The sequence below is a fragment of the Aspergillus japonicus genome (assembly GCF_003184785.1).
Source record: "Aspergillus japonicus CBS 114.51 unplaced genomic scaffold BO86scaffold_46, whole genome shotgun sequence".
Taxonomy (NCBI): Eukaryota; Fungi; Ascomycota; class Eurotiomycetes; order Eurotiales; family Aspergillaceae; genus Aspergillus; species Aspergillus japonicus.
Genome location: NW_020291683.1, coordinates 78,341 through 92,830, shown reverse-complemented (window position 1 = coordinate 92,830; position 14,490 = coordinate 78,341). Strand labels below are relative to the sequence as shown.

Sequence of the window (14,490 nt, the reverse complement as noted above, 5' to 3'; positions counted from 1 at the left end):
CCCCGCAATGGTCCCTTGGAGGGCAGTTAGGGTTTGCAACAGGCCACAAGCCAACCGGCAGCCAAGCTCCCACATCTCGTCCCTCGGAATCCAACCTCATGTTTTGCTCTCATCTCTGGCAAACAACATGGCCGACGCAAGCCACCCTCCAATTCAATGCGATGGAATTGGTGGTGGGGGTCCAGGGCAAGTCTCTAGAATAAGATCTCCCCGCTGTGTTCTGGCTCGAATCCCAGGGTCTGTAACTTGCCGTGTCGCTTCTTGTCGTTGGATTTGCGCTTGGTCTCCTCTTGCTTCTTCAGTTCGAACACTTCCTGGAATGACGCTCGTTGGAGGTTAGGGGGCACATCGTCTTCTTTGTCGAGGTCCTGCGGCGATCAAATCTCGGGTTAGTCACAAGCTCTTAGCAAGACACAAAACATCAAACAGTCTAGCATCTCCTAGCGAGTAGAGAAAGGAGGCGTACAATCTCTCCGAGAAGCAATACGTTCTCGCCACGGACGAGGAAGATCCCGCGCGGGATATCGGCGTACAGATTCCCCGAGTAGAGGCGCTCGATGGTGTCTTGGAGAACGAGGTTGGCTGCATAAGAGGGGCAATCAGATTGTCACGTTCCCAAATCGCAAAGCGAGCAAAAGGCTTTCCGCAAGCGAGTCACCCGTGCTTTGCTCCGGAAATGCGTGTGAAGGCATACCGAACTGATCCCAACTTCTCAAGACGCCAATCAACTTCCTTCCATCACGCAAGACCAAAACAAGCTTCTCTGCCGCAAGTGTCAGCCTTTCGTCCGTCCAGATCCAAACACTCCTTCCCCAGCTCCAGCGGCAAGAGCCCGAATCGCGGGCGGGCATCACGTACTGTCGGTCAAATCCAATAATTGAGCCGCGGTCGTGAACATCTGCGGCGGCAGCTGCGGGGGACCATGCGTCATGGGTCCGAGGGTGTTGTTGTTCTGGGGCGGGAATCCCTGCGGCGCATTGCCCTGGGGGCCGCCGCCGGGGGTTTCGTTGATCGAGAGACGTTCCATTGTTTGTCTGAATCTTCACACCGAGATGATGTGAGGGGAAAGTATTGATGGGTGGGAATTGGAGTGGCAGTTTAATGAGGGCCGTGTCAATTGCGCGGGGTCCGCTCAACGTCGGAGATGCGGGCGCAATTCGGATAATCAAGTTTATGTGTCCAAGCTCAGTAAGAAGCGGCTATGAAGCTCTCATTCTGCGCTAGGGAAGCAATCTCCAGCGTTGGGGCTTTTGAGGTGGGATGAAGAGCATACAGCACTGCATCGGCGAAGTTGTTGGTGCGAACGGAAGGAGGTGTTTGTTCTGTTTGTTCCGGTGCAGTCGTCATTCTAGATGTGGAATCCAGAGTACAGTAAGTACATTGTCTCGAGCTCTATCAAGACATGGTCACTCGGATTTGAAGCTCAAAATGGAGCTCACGCTAGTGTATACTCCGAAGAGCACATTCGTGGACTTCTGAGTGCTGAAGTTACATATGATTGCTTCAGGTACTATGTGTGGCCCGCCGTATCGTTGCAGATTTTCTACGCTTGTATGCGATACACACTACATGTTTAATCCTCACATGATTGAACATCATGTCAAAGCCCCGCTACGAACGACCGGCATAGACTTCTGCTGAGGGAACAAAGCTCGGTCTGCTTCAGCTGACAGCATGGTAACTAACCCGGCTTGACAACAAAACTCGGCGCGACCGAAGACCACAGTACGCTGAAGACAAGACATGAGAGAGAGCAGCTAAGGGAAACATTTACAGAAGCGCTCAAAGCAAGGCAGGACTCATGTAGCCTGGCCAGAAAGGCCGAGTGCGAGGATATGAGAAAATCTCAATGGTCGCCTCATCAACCCACTCTACTCACCTAATCGGGTTCAAACCACACTCACCCCTCGCCGCTGTCCGCGCATCCGCTCCTCTCGGCGCCGACTATACGGCGCGCAGTACGGCTCGTCGGACGAGCCGATATTCGCCCGGACCGATTCGTGCGACTGGTGGTACGCCGGGCTCGACGGCGACGGGGGCAGTTGCATCGCCTTGAACTGGTCCACACTGATGATCCGCAGCCCATAGAGGTACTGCATCAGCTCGAAGTCGGGCCGGCTGCCGGCGAGGGACTGGCCCTGCTGGTAGTGGGCCGAATCCACGTGGTCGAGCAGAGTGTCCCAGGCCCCCAGTTCGGCCGTGTCGTGGAATCTTGCCCCCTCTCCAGTGCAGAGGGGGCAGCGGGCCGTCTTGGGCGGCGCATGAGTTCGGAAATGGCTTAGGACGTGGGTTCGCCAGTCTTGCGCGTTGTCGAATGCGGTGTGGCAGTCGATGATGTGGAATAGGCAGAGGTAGGGAAAGTGGCGATCGTGACTGTCCTCGCGAGCCGGGACGATGAGAGCCCCCGTTCCATCGTCTTCCAAGAGCGCATGGCCTGGAAGATCGGATGCCCACCGCGTGTCAAGGGACATGTCGGTTGAGGATGCTGAGTCGGATGCGGTGTCATTCAACAGGGACGGAACGGCCGACATGGTGTCCCAGTGTGCGTCTCTTTCGTTTGTCTGACTGGAATCTTCTGTGGTGTACCTATCTCCGGCGCACCGAAACTCGAATAAGGAGAAGAGCATGGGTGGCCTAGCCGATAGAAAGCTTTCGGGCGGCCACCGAGGTGCGCTGGAAGCGCTCCCGAACGGAAAGCTGGGGTTACGCTATCCTATTCTGCGAGCAGAGGTTGACAAGCAGTCTTGTTCTCGCCACATAGTTGTCAGCCTCGAGGTTGGGATCAGAAAGCAAAGTGCTTGCAGTTCATCTGGCAGGGGAGGGGGGGAGTGGGTTCGATCATATAGTTGGCCGCCGCACGGTCGCCCAAGGCGGGGTCGCAACCAAAGTGCAGCGCACACATTCAAATCGGGAAGCAAAAGATGTGAGAGGAGGATTGTAATCATCTTTGGGCCTACCTTTGACACCTCAACTAATTCCAAACTGCCTGTTACATCAACCCCAACATTTTTCGCTGTAATAGCCGTGGACGATTGTCGCATGGTTCAACATGGTAGACCTCCTAGTTAGGAGCTTCGGCCTCTGTTCGGCAAGATAAGCGGGGAGGGGAAGGAATAGGTCAGTCAGTCAGTCAATCAGCTAGTCAGTCAACCAGCTAATCAGTCAGTCAAATGATAAGTAGTTCAGGTAGTAAATAGAGTATGCAGTACTTGGTCGACGACAAACAAGTCAACAGGTACAGTACATTGATCGTCAAGGCTTACTGGTAGTCGAGGAAGTACAAGACATTACCTCCTTCATAGGGCCAAGTCACCCGGGCCCTGGATAACCTGATGGCACAAACCTGCATTCTGCTTATTTAGTCTTGGTCATGGGAACAGTGGGCTCCGGTGCAATTTTTTTTTTTGAGGATTCCGGTGAAGAAAGCCAGGATGTCTTTGCCAAGGGGGAGAATGAATTGCATCATCATCAGTTGCTGTTGCAGCAGCATCGTAATGATCTCTAGTCCGCAGATGGCTGGGCTTGAGATGCTAGACAACAGGTTTGTTATTTGTACACCTGATACTCATAAACATACTTCCCTTAAGCGTTTTAGAGTCTAGCTGTGAGTCCACTGTACTATACCCGAACAGGAGGGCGTATATCATTCTATAGACAACAAGAGATATAGGTCTTTTAGTTCACTATATGTGTACTTGTGCTACCCTCACCACCTTCACGGCCTTTACCATCATATAAGCGTTGCAGGTATTACTATATGATTGTTCAGCGGTAGCCAGTGCAATTTGAAAAACAGCAGGAGGTTGATGAGATCAGTCATCGACGGGAACGCGCCGGGTCGGCACCTCCAGGCTCAACTGGCAGTCACTGTAACCCTTATTGAGCGCATCCGATCTAATTAACCAAGATTCCTTGCTGATCAAGTTGTTTGCCTGCCTACGATCTTGCGCAGTGTACTCCGTAATCACCCTGCCTTGGTGACTGAACCATACCTCCCACGAAAGTGACCCAATCTAGATGTTCCTTAGTTTTCGCCTTGCAAACCTCGTCACCGTGTCTTAAGCTTCGAAGAAGTCATGCTGGTCATCCAACGACCTCACATCAGATCTCGCATACTACCGAGGCTTACTATGAGCTTCACCAAAGATTGGCATTCATCCCAGCGGGTCCGATCGACCAGTAATCAGCCCATTGACACAAGCCATAGTCACTACTTTAACTACACATCTGGTTGTTGGCTTATCAATGAGACGCACCAACTCAAAACGCGCCATACCAACTTTAATGTGCCAGCGCTACAGCGTATCGCCGGTCAACTGTTGAAAAGCCGATGTGTTCAGATGAATAAGATACCGGAGGGGCTTTTTAACAAGGTGTTCTCTTTTCAGATGGAGAATGGTAGGGAGATTCTGGCGAGAGTTCCGAACCCGAACACTGGCCATGCTTACAGTGAAGTCGCAACGCTTGACTTTGTACGTGCTGCCAATGCCTAGTTTCCGTGCTGCAGTATACCTGATATGCAAGAATCCCTATTGAAAGCTTCGAACCGTTCTCAAGATACCAGTCCCACGTGTTCTTTCGTGGAGCTCTTCCCTGCAGCAGGTGAACCCAGTCGGTGCTGAATATATTTTAATGGAGAGGGTGAAAGGTCAGCAACTAAGCGATTTTGGGATGATATATCCGAAGCTCAACACTTTAGGCTTATAAAAAGCTTAGTAGAAATTGAACAGAAGTTGGTGAATGCAAAGTTCACCTTGCATAGCAGCCTGTACTACGGAGATACTTTTCCACATGGAAGGAGTATTGCTGTCCTGGGAACAGCAGACCAAAAAGGCCAATTTAAGTTTATTCTTGGTCCAACAACGCAGCGTTCCTTTTGGAAAGACGAGGGACCGAGAATTGGAGACTAACAAGGGTCCTTGTAAGTACATCTTTATTATCTCTATCCAGAGATTAAGTACTGAAATAGTGAGACAGGGGAGACAGCTTAGGAGTACTTCACAGCTATCGCAACCAGTAAGATATCACAGATACAAAACGCATATAACAGATCCGGCGATGTCACTGTCACTTCAGACAAGACACTATAAAAACATAATAATCATATACAGTTTTTTAAGCAATTCCTAACGGTGCTTTCTTATATTCTACTACCAGAAGAAGTTCTTACCCCGGTCCTTTTACACTCGGACCTTCATCACTATAATATTTTCGTCGATCTGTCCAATTCTACTAGAATTTCTAGTATTATTAACTGGCAAACTGTCCACACCGCCCCGTTATTTATACAAGCGAAGTTTCCTTCGATCTTTGACTGCGATGACACATACCCATAGGGAGCTGTCCAACCCCGGCTACCCAAAGACTTCGAAACTCTGTCGCCGGCCGCAAAAAAGTAAGCGGAAGATCAGCTTAACCGGCTTAGACTAAAAAAGTTCTACAAGCTGGCTTACCGGAAGGTCAACCCGGCTCTTGTCGATGCGATGGACAAAATAAGAGATAATAGTGACCCTACCACTTTCATATTCCATATTGTCGGACGCTCCTCCGAAGACGGCCCAATGCCGTTGAAGGAGCTGTTAATCCAGGTGTTTAAGAAATGGGACCGCATCAGGGGACACCGAGCCGCGACGCAACCGTGTCCCATTTCGTTCTCGCGGACCGAGATCGAAGAGAGTCGGCAGCAGGTCGAAGCCTGGGCCGCCGCGTTTGGGGAATTTGATGCCCTGCGGGCGGAATTTCTTGGGGACGATGGCTGGGTCTCGCATGATGACTACGAGGAGGCTATGAGCAGGTGGGAGAAGAACAAGGCGATTCTGGAGAGCTTACGGGAGCAAGTAGAGACCTTGGTCTGATATCTGCTGCCCCCCTGAAGCTCCAAGTTGAGATCCCTCTTGCACTCCAGTTTAACCCAGCTCCACGCGGGAGGAGTCACAGATAGATCGAATGTAAATGCGTCATGGCACCCAAGTCAATTAAACATGCATGCTAAACCTATCGGGTGTTTTAGTTCCGATATGCATACCACTCATGTACTGTACAACCCCCTCTTTCCCCTGTCCATCCATCAAGACTTCCAGGTCGTAGGGGTCAGGATCCCTAGAAGATCAAGTCTCATACTCAGAGCAACATCACCTGTGCCTTACCCAACCTTCAATCTACGACTCTGTCAAAAAAGGCAGTCCCTGGCACCCTGTAAAGGAGCAGTGCCCGCATCGGATCAGCAGACATGCTTTACAGTGCAAAACAGTAGTAAAAACATGTATGTATGCAGTGCATATGAGCGCCGCGCAAGGATTTCCCGAACAAAAGCTCCAAATGTAATGTGGACCGTTCAAATCCTACTATGGGAGATCATCGAGAAGATAAGTAGTTGTCACATGATTATGTATGGAGATAGAAGAAAAAAAGTGGAAGTATATGATGAAACCCATCTGTAGTACAATATAAGTGATCAACTTACTTCGGAAATGACATAAGCAGACCTAGTTATTAGTTAGTCAGTTACTGCGTACTAACTAGTCTATTTTGGCCAACACGCGACGGAGATAAAGGTCGGCTGAGCGGCTTGGCTGTTAGTAGGTAGTGGAACTTATATACCTTACGGTAGGTACAGTACCTACCTACGGTAGAGTAGTTGTTGATTACTTTTGCTCCAAGAGCCAATCCCAGCCCGAGCGCATATCTTTAGGCGCCCTTGCTACTAACTTGGAATCTTAGTTCGGTCATTAGCCCTCCTCCCTGAGGTAGGTCATCATCCAGCCTTCAGGTACAGTACACCTCCTTGGTTGACATGCCAATCGGGGATCACGCGGTCGCTTCCCATGGCCTACTGACACGGGCCAGACCTTTCCAGGCTCTCAAGGTCTCCATTCTCGATGCCAAAACCGGTTTCGCAGGTGTTACGAAGCCTACAGGAATCCAAAGAACTGTACTAAAGGATACTAAAGTGGCTAGTGATATAAACTGTTTCCAATTAAGGTTGATGTATATTGTGAAGTTGTAATTCCTCTCGTCCTGCTCGAGGTGGTCTATAGCGGAGATAGCAAAGAATGAAAGAATAGAAGTCAGGTCTATCAGTATAACCCAGAAGGGAAAGAAGGAAAACAATCGGAAGCAAGAATGGTAAAGTCGGTATTTTTCGTCCTCGTGGACAGAAGAGGCCACGAAGGACAGGAGCCGAGCGGCGAACCCCGCTGCTCGGGTTTGGAGATAGGAGATAGGAGATGTTCCGAGAGGAGAGGGGGAAATGCGATCAGGAGATCAGACACTGAAGTGAGAATCAGAAGGGACAGAAAACGATTCACAAGATATCCCATCCATCTATTGGTAGTGACGCCTCGCAAAAGAGTACAAAGAAGTGTATAAGAGCCATGAATCCAAAGCAATGTAAAGATAATGAAAAAACCACCCAACCAACTGACACCGATGATGCCCATGAACCATTGTAAATGCACAAGTCTATTTGGTCGTAGCACGCATGAAGATATAATGCTTTTTGTCGGAATCCAAGTTTACAAACCCAAATGTATCGGCACAAAGGTCGATTTAAAAGGCACGATCGGCCAGATCACCGCCCGCGACTGAGTTGGCGGTGGACGAGGTGACCGATGAAAACCCACTGCCAGGATTCAACATATCCTGGACTGCCACTTTCGGTACCTGGGGAACAGGTAGCTTGCGCTGTGTGCCATCGGGTTTGGACATGATATCGGTGATGCTCGGACCGTGACTTTGACTAGGGCTGTAGTAACTGGGACCCTCCGGTTGTGGCTCCATGGGTGCCAAGGCGGGGGTGTGGTGAAGCGACAAATGACGGATTGAGGGAAGATGCAAATCGCTCGATCCCAAAGGTCTCAGCCGCGGAGAGTGGGCGGGGGTAGCCAAAGGCGTGTGGTCGGGAGTAGGTGAAAGTGAGTCATGCGAAAAAGTGGGTGAGGATGGAGCGGTCGAGTTGGGCGAATTGGGCCTGGAACGCTTCACACGATGCGAATAGCTATCGTCTTCTTCGTGCGAATGCGACCGGCTCATGTTATGCGTGATCGCGTAAGCCGAGAGAGAAGGCAAACGACCGCTGCCGTGGTGGCGGGAACTGCTGAACAAGTGGTGATTGCGAGGGCCGGCATGGAAGCTGAAGTGGTCGTCGCGCTCGACCTGCGAGGCAGCTGTGGCGAGGAGATTGATGTCCATGCCAGAAGAAGCCCGCTCGGTATTGCGGGCATAAGGCCCCAAGTTGGAGCGCATGTGGTTGGCATAGTTGGAGAAAGAGTGGGGAGGGGAAATGTCGGGAGAGCCGACTTGCGACACGGGCGCAGAGCGAGTCATAGGCTTGCTGGGAGGGGGCATCAGGGCCCCTGCATTGTTGGGCATCGCATTCTCCTGACCAGCTGCAGCCGCGGCAGCCGCAGCGAGATGCTGAGCCTTGTTGCTGCGCCTCGAGTTGGGGTTATTGTGAATTCGCGAGTGGCGAGTGAGTTCATCGGAGCGACTGAATCGCTTGGTGCAGCCAGGGAACTGGCACGCGTGGGGTTTCTCGCCCGTGTGGGTGCGAATATGTCTCGTTTGGTGCTCCAGGCGGTGGAAGGCACGATCACACAGCGGGCACTTGTACGGCCGAGGGAGATCTTGGCGCACTTCTTCGGTCGCAGGACGGCTACCCTTCATCAGAGGAGGGAGGAGACTGACGGATGAAGCCATACTGGAAGTGGACTGAGCGCTGGACGGAGTAGAAGGACCCTTCGAGCTATCCACGGGGGTGGCAGGTGAGGACGGAGTAGACTCAGTCGGATTGCTCTGCGGATTTAGCAGATTGGAGAAATCCACTGAAGAAGCCGGGGGCGGCATGTGAAGCTTTCTTGGGAGAGGGGGGTGAGAGGTAGGACAGAGCCGGAATTTGAAAACCCGTGCGGAAGGGATGAGCAGCCGAGGCGATAGGCCGTGTGTCGCGACCACCAGGGGGGGGGAACAAGGAGCTTATATCGGCGAGTCGATCACCACCCGCTAGTATAAACCACCCAGGCCTAGCGTTGCCAAGAAAATGTTGAGCAGTGGAAGTCGCAAGGAATGATACAGTCCTTGTGACGCGACAGGGCTTAAGTAGGTACGATCTTAATAAGCGTTGGCTAACTCGACTCAAGACACTTCTGGACAATGTGATCGGATTTTCAATAGGCAGGAGTGCGGAATGTGGTGGGTGAAGAGGAGGATGATGATGATGATTGATAGGATAGTGATGATGATAGTGTGGTGGCAGGCCGGAATCGGAAATGAACCCCGGTGCTGAATGGCGAGCCGAGAAAGGCGAATGTTGGAATTGATGAGTCTCCAGGAGGAGGGGAAAGAGGCAGAAATCTGGAGAAAGGGATCTGGGGAGGAGGTGATATAAGAAAGGAGAATTGGAAGAGTGAGAAGGAGGAATGGAGGGGAAGAAGAAAGAAACGGAGCTCGGGGGAGGGGAGGAGGAAGGGAGAGTCGTAGAGGGGTGGGTTTATCGGAATCGGAGGACAAGAAGGGGAAGATTGGGTAAGAGTGAAAAAAAAGGGCAAAGAAAAAAAAAAAAAAAGAAAAAAAAAAAAGAAAAAGAGTGAAAAAATGTACATTGTGTGGGGATAAATATCGGGGGGGCAAAAAAAGCAGGCTCTGGAGACTAGTTGAATGAAAAGGGAAATAAGAACGTGCTTTCCGGCCAAACCTGATCGGCTGCTGTCCTTAAAGAGGATTCAACCGGTCACTCTTACCAGCCTGATGGGACACCTGTTTTACTACGTACCTTCTTTCAATGTTTCTTTTTTACGGAGTACATATCGGACGAATAGAATTTCAATACGATGGTCCTTGATCTGACCTTAATGTTCTCAATGCCATGAATAGACTGTGTTTCTTATTGTTCGTACATGGTTTATAAGCAATCAAATGATATTCAAGTCTTCAATACGTTGCCTATCTCGGGCCTCTTCCGTCGCCTGATTTTCGGACCACGCACGGTGTGTTAGAGAAGAAAAGAAAATCCACTATAACGACCGGGAAGGGAGACGCTCAGAACAGGTGAGGGCAACGAAAAGAGTAAGAAAGGAGGGGAGCCTGGAGAGAAAAGGCAGAAAGAGAGAGAGAAAAAAAAAGAAAAAGAATGTGGGGCTAAACTAGAGTCGATAGAGATTACGGAGTAGAAACTGGAACTGCAGAAGTGGCTGTGTGGCCTGGAGAAGTGCGTGCCCGGTATTGTCGGGTGTTGGACCGTTGGTATGGAGTAAGTTCCGGTAGGTACTGAAGTAAGGTAAAGCAAAGCAAAGCACAGCACAGCCAAGCTCAGCTCAGCTCCTTTCCCGTATGGTAAATGTAAAAGGTGAACTGAACTGAACTGAACTGAACTGAACCGAACCTCTCAGTCTTCCACACCTTCTATTCTACAGTCATAAACCGGCTATCGCGGATGACCTCCGGGGGAAATGAATGAGTGTATTGTATGATAAGATATCATTGTTGTTGGTAAAGGGCCCCCCCCCCTCCTCCTCTTCCACCACGACCACCACCGCCATCATAATTATCCTTCCCCCTCCCTCACGACTCTTGCTCTCCACCACCCGGGGCAAAAGGATCTGGTGGTGATCAAAGGGAGCTCGATTACGTGATTGTGTTCCGCAAGTCGGATAATGCACACACATGGATAGCTAGCTATTCAGCCAACCTTTCTTTCCCATGTGATAGCTACACACTATTGACCTGGAAAAGGTGGGTGCGTCCCCTATCGCCCCCCATGAATAGACTTCTGGGAGGGTAGGATGCTGTATTGGAACTCAACCAGCTCTCTGCGTGATACGGTCAGATGGTGGGGGAATGGGGGGTTGAGTTAACGTAGAATATCCCCAATCAACCCCCCCCCCCCAAACTCGCCGCCCCCGTCCCCCATCAATCCGCTCATCATCCCCAAGAGTCCCTTCCCCAGATGATGCCATCCTGTTGTGATGAGATGAGAGTCGATGATGAAAAGATGAGGTGATTGGCGCTTACGAAGGGGGGATCATCCAGTATTTCTTTTCCTAGGGAGGGTTTGTTATTTATTCGATTACAGTACGTATTTCTTTTTTGGGGGATTTGCTTTGTGTTTTGGGTTTCCTGTTGGCAAACCCTTTCCAGTTTCCCTTAACTAGGAAGTCCGGGGCATAGCCGGGGGAGAGACGAAAACAAAAAAAAAGAAAAGGAAAGAGAAAAAGAAAAAGAATTGTTCGACAGATTTTCAGAACCGCCCAGTCCAGACCAGCTGATCGACCGACATTCAGGCGAGGGTTGGTTGACTGAGAATCTTAAGATAAGTAAATCCATACTTTACTAGCCAAGCTGAGACGGTCTGGGGTCGAGTGAAGGTTTCCCAATGACATCTCTCCGTGACGGAAGCGGTGATCATGCCAAAAGGCCAGGGCTGGGTAGGGCAGAAGCGGTACGCGGAGTCAAAAAGTCATACGATGGGCGAGATCCAATACATCATCATCGTTAACATCATCATCATTCTCGTCGGTGAGGAAGGGGGGAGGGGTTTTTTGATGAGGCTGTTGGATTGTTGGCGACGGCAGCCACAGGGCGAATTGAATTGGAAGGGCGACGAAAAAGAGCCGGGATGACATGCCATGCGGGTAAATGGCGAACGAGCGGCCATCCGTCGGCATTTCCTTATTATTATTATTGTGGGGGAAACTGAAAAATAAAGCCAACATTGCATCAGACATCAACCATGGATGGATTGGCTCATCAGCCTTCCTTTCCTTTCCCCATGAGTCAGAACCGCGGACGAGGCGATACATACAACCCCCACAAACTCAGCTGCCTGCGGATATTACTCATATTGACGAGTGTTGATTCGACTAGACTACGGGGAAGGCTACACGCTCTTTTCGTTTACCCTCTCCTTCTCAGCTCTCCTAGTGCTGAAGGCGCCTAGAACCAGGCAGGTAGGCAGGCAGGCATGAATGATGGCTGCGACGTGGGTGATGCGCAGCGAAGGTATGCGCTAAATCATGTGGTCGGCGCACACAGACAGGGTCGACGAGAACCGCAATTGCAATCGCAATCGCACATCATATCTATGCATTCTATGCGGTGGAGTAGTCAACATACAGTATGATATCCTTAATTAACCGACAGTCAAGCTTCGCAGATGCGATTAACCCGTTTGTGACGCGCACTTACCCCCCATGTCGCCGGAATCGAGGCCTCTCACCACCCCCTGGCCTAGCGCTTACTATTCCCACCGCATCGAAGGGGACCCTGCATCGTTTCATCGGTGCCAGGCGTCTACAGGAGCTTTTCCGCTGGTGATATTGACAGGGGGAGTACTTCAAGACAAAAAGGCTAAGAGTAAATCCAAAGGGGGCCCGAAAGGCGACTAATCGTTGATCCAACGCAAACTAGAATCAAGTCCGGAAATTGAACTCCGCAATAGATTTTCCCCAGGTCCCAGACCACTTCTAATCTCCCTAAAGCTCTGCCACCGCCGTGGACGGAGTGAATTTCCCCGGACGGGCGAACGAAGGATAATTGGGGGAGGAAGGGGGAGGGGGAGCCTGAGGAGGTTCATCCGACAAGGGAAATCCCCGTGCGGGAACCCTGCTTGCTGAGAGGAGGGGACAGAATTGGGCGTATAATGAACCCGCCACCAATCCTGCTTGACTAATGATATTGTCTGATTGTCGCATGATATTACCGTATATTAAGCGACTGAAGAAATAATAATGAGTCTCTAGAGGAGAGGGAGGATCCTAAGCCCAAGCGTCATTCGGGATAAAGTAAGATACGGGTTTTCGGCAACTCCAGCCAGCCATTAGACAATCCACGAACCACTGATGTACGGTGCATTCTCTGCTCAAGGCCCGGGTGGTGGTAACAGCAATCACATGTCACTAGACGATGATAGATCTTATCTTCATGCTTCTCGACGCAATTGCCGGCTGATTGTTTCCGCTCTCGCACCAGCGTATGGTTCTTGGTATGCAAGGGTCAATAGGCCTCTGGGACCAGCATCTGAGAAAGGAATGTAGACACTTACGTACACTCTTGACTACACTCATATCAGTTGTGATCGATGACGAAAGGACAGGTCGAAGGGCCAAAAAGTCAAAAGTCACTATGCTCAGGGCAAGGGCAAATCCATTAGAATTCGTAATTAGGATGAATATCCGGGAAATCGGAACACATCCATGCACCAAGCCGTCTGGGCAGTTCTGTAGATCGCAGATAGCCCCAACCCCGGGGGGTCTGGGGAGGGAAGAGAAGGGAGGGGGGTGCAACCCCAATTTGGTCCACAAGAATGAATATCACAGTCAGTCACATTTGCCGGAGAAAGTGTTTCTGAAAACGCCTGTCCATTGACTTGACCTTTTGACGATTAAACAATACCAGATGCACTGTATGTAATTTATCCTCTTCGAGCAGGCTACTACGATAGCCTAACCCACTTAACTTACCTAGAGCGCCTAGTAAATTCTCTTAACGCCGATGTGAGCTTATCGCTGGGATCGCAAGACCGATGATACGTAGGGCAAGGGCAAGGGTAAGGAGGTGGTCGGTCGAGCCGACGGAGAAAAGCTCCCCGCGGTTGATATCGTGGCCGTGGCGGTTCCCCTGGGTCTGATAGGATAAACTCGGGCTGTCTGGTCTGTGATCTGGAACCCACCCCCACGACCCCGCCTGACCTGAAGGTTTATCCGCCTAGAGAGGAAGGAATGGCGACCCGGAAGAATTATGAGTATCATTTGGGAGAAGGCAATAGACTAGATAATGAGATCTGTGAGATAAGGCAGGCAAAAGTACGGCGGTACAACTAGAATAACGGACACGGGGTCACAGGGCTATCGATTTAAAGAGTCTAGAGCAACACTCAATGCGAACATTGGATCATCTGCTCGACCTTATCTGGCACAAGAATCTTGCTTCTGTCCTGCTCCGCATCCAAACTTGAGGAAGATGGAGGAGGGGAGGAGAGGAAGGGGGAGGAAGGGATGAGGTGAGAATGAGATCAGCTGCAAAATCTCAGCTGAACGCCCGCTCATCCTTCTTCTCATGGCTGAAATGGCTGATGCCGGGCCGACTGCCGGCGCTTTGCCGGCCAGCAGGACGGACGGCACCAAGTAGGGTAAAGCATGCACGCTGGCTCCAGACACCCCCCGGTGAGTCTGCGACAATCAGCGAAAAGCGAAACCCCACCCCCATTGATTGTTCTCCAGGCTCCAGCTTTGGGTTGGTGGAACAAATGGGGGAGCAGAACTGGGGGATGGTACGCAGGTACGGCACCAAGACTACGTAAGTTGCCCCCCCAAACTAGTCGCCGACTTGCTTAAGCTACATATTACCTAGTCAATCACACAATCAATAGTTAGTTGATCCAATACTACCTCATATTGTCAGTTATCGTCGCCATCGTGCTAAGGAGTATTCCCGCATTTTGCCGAACGGCCATCGGCGGAAAGAAAATCTTTTCAAAATGAATAGGCCGATACTGTA

General features: G+C 50.7%; 4 protein-coding genes across 4 annotated transcripts; 1 reads left to right on the top strand and 3 right to left on the bottom strand.

Annotated features, from left to right (window-relative positions):
- Nucleotides 1-112: 112 nt before the first annotated feature.
- Nucleotides 113-1,106, bottom strand: BO86DRAFT_153389 (U6 snRNA-associated Sm-like protein LSm1). The gene is made up of 4 exons (XM_025666338.1): nucleotides 859-1,106; nucleotides 695-763; nucleotides 467-582; nucleotides 113-368 (listed from the first exon to the last, which is right to left on the bottom strand). The coding sequence occupies exons 1-4, from the start codon at nucleotides 1,025-1,027 to the stop codon at nucleotides 195-197; spliced, it is 528 nt and encodes a 175-aa protein (XP_025525266.1). The 5' UTR covers nucleotides 1,028-1,106; the 3' UTR covers nucleotides 113-194.
- A 627-nt stretch (nucleotides 1,107-1,733) lies between these two features.
- On the bottom strand, nucleotides 1,734-3,099 carry BO86DRAFT_153377 (uncharacterized protein). Its single transcript, XM_025666337.1, has 2 exons — nucleotides 2,958-3,099; nucleotides 1,734-2,743 (listed from the first exon to the last, which is right to left on the bottom strand). The coding sequence occupies exon 2, from the start codon at nucleotides 2,625-2,627 to the stop codon at nucleotides 1,890-1,892; it is 738 nt and encodes a 245-aa protein (XP_025525265.1). The 5' UTR covers nucleotides 2,628-2,743; nucleotides 2,958-3,099; the 3' UTR covers nucleotides 1,734-1,889.
- A 1,031-nt stretch (nucleotides 3,100-4,130) lies between these two features.
- BO86DRAFT_436103 (uncharacterized protein) lies at nucleotides 4,131-6,022 on the top strand (the record flags this gene model as incomplete). The annotated part of the gene is made up of 8 exons (XM_025675996.1): nucleotides 4,131-4,472; nucleotides 4,540-4,648; nucleotides 4,717-4,854; nucleotides 4,898-4,921; nucleotides 5,005-5,066; nucleotides 5,112-5,264; nucleotides 5,337-5,395; nucleotides 5,426-6,022. The coding sequence occupies 8 exons, from the start codon at nucleotides 4,131-4,133 to the stop codon at nucleotides 5,853-5,855; spliced, it is 1,317 nt and encodes a 438-aa protein (XP_025525264.1). The 3' UTR covers nucleotides 5,856-6,022.
- Nucleotides 6,023-7,458: 1,436 nt separating this feature from the next.
- BO86DRAFT_153350 (C2H2-type zinc finger protein) lies at nucleotides 7,459-8,988 on the bottom strand. Its single transcript, XM_025666336.1, has one exon. The coding sequence runs from the start codon at nucleotides 8,842-8,844 to the stop codon at nucleotides 7,549-7,551; it is 1,296 nt and encodes a 431-aa protein (XP_025525263.1). The 5' UTR covers nucleotides 8,845-8,988; the 3' UTR covers nucleotides 7,459-7,548.
- Between the last annotated feature and the right edge of the window lie 5,502 nt (nucleotides 8,989-14,490).

Coding starts and splice junctions, on each gene's coding strand:
- BO86DRAFT_153377 (XM_025666337.1), bottom strand. CDS start 2,627: ATGCTCTTCTCCTTATTCGAGTTTCGGTGCGCCGGAGATAGGTACACC.
- BO86DRAFT_153350 (XM_025666336.1), bottom strand. CDS start 8,844: ATGCCGCCCCCGGCTTCTTCAGTGGATTTCTCCAATCTGCTAAATCCG.
- BO86DRAFT_153389 (XM_025666338.1), bottom strand. CDS start 1,027: ATGGAACGTCTCTCGATCAACGAAACCCCCGGCGGCGGCCCCCAGGGC. Junction 583..694: donor GAGAAGTTGGGATCAGTTCG/GTATGCCTTCAC, acceptor CCTCTTATGCAG/CCAACCTCGTTCTCCAAGAC. Junction 369..466: donor TATTGCTTCTCGGAGAGATT/GTACGCCTCCTT, acceptor TGATCGCCGCAG/GACCTCGACAAAGAAGACGA.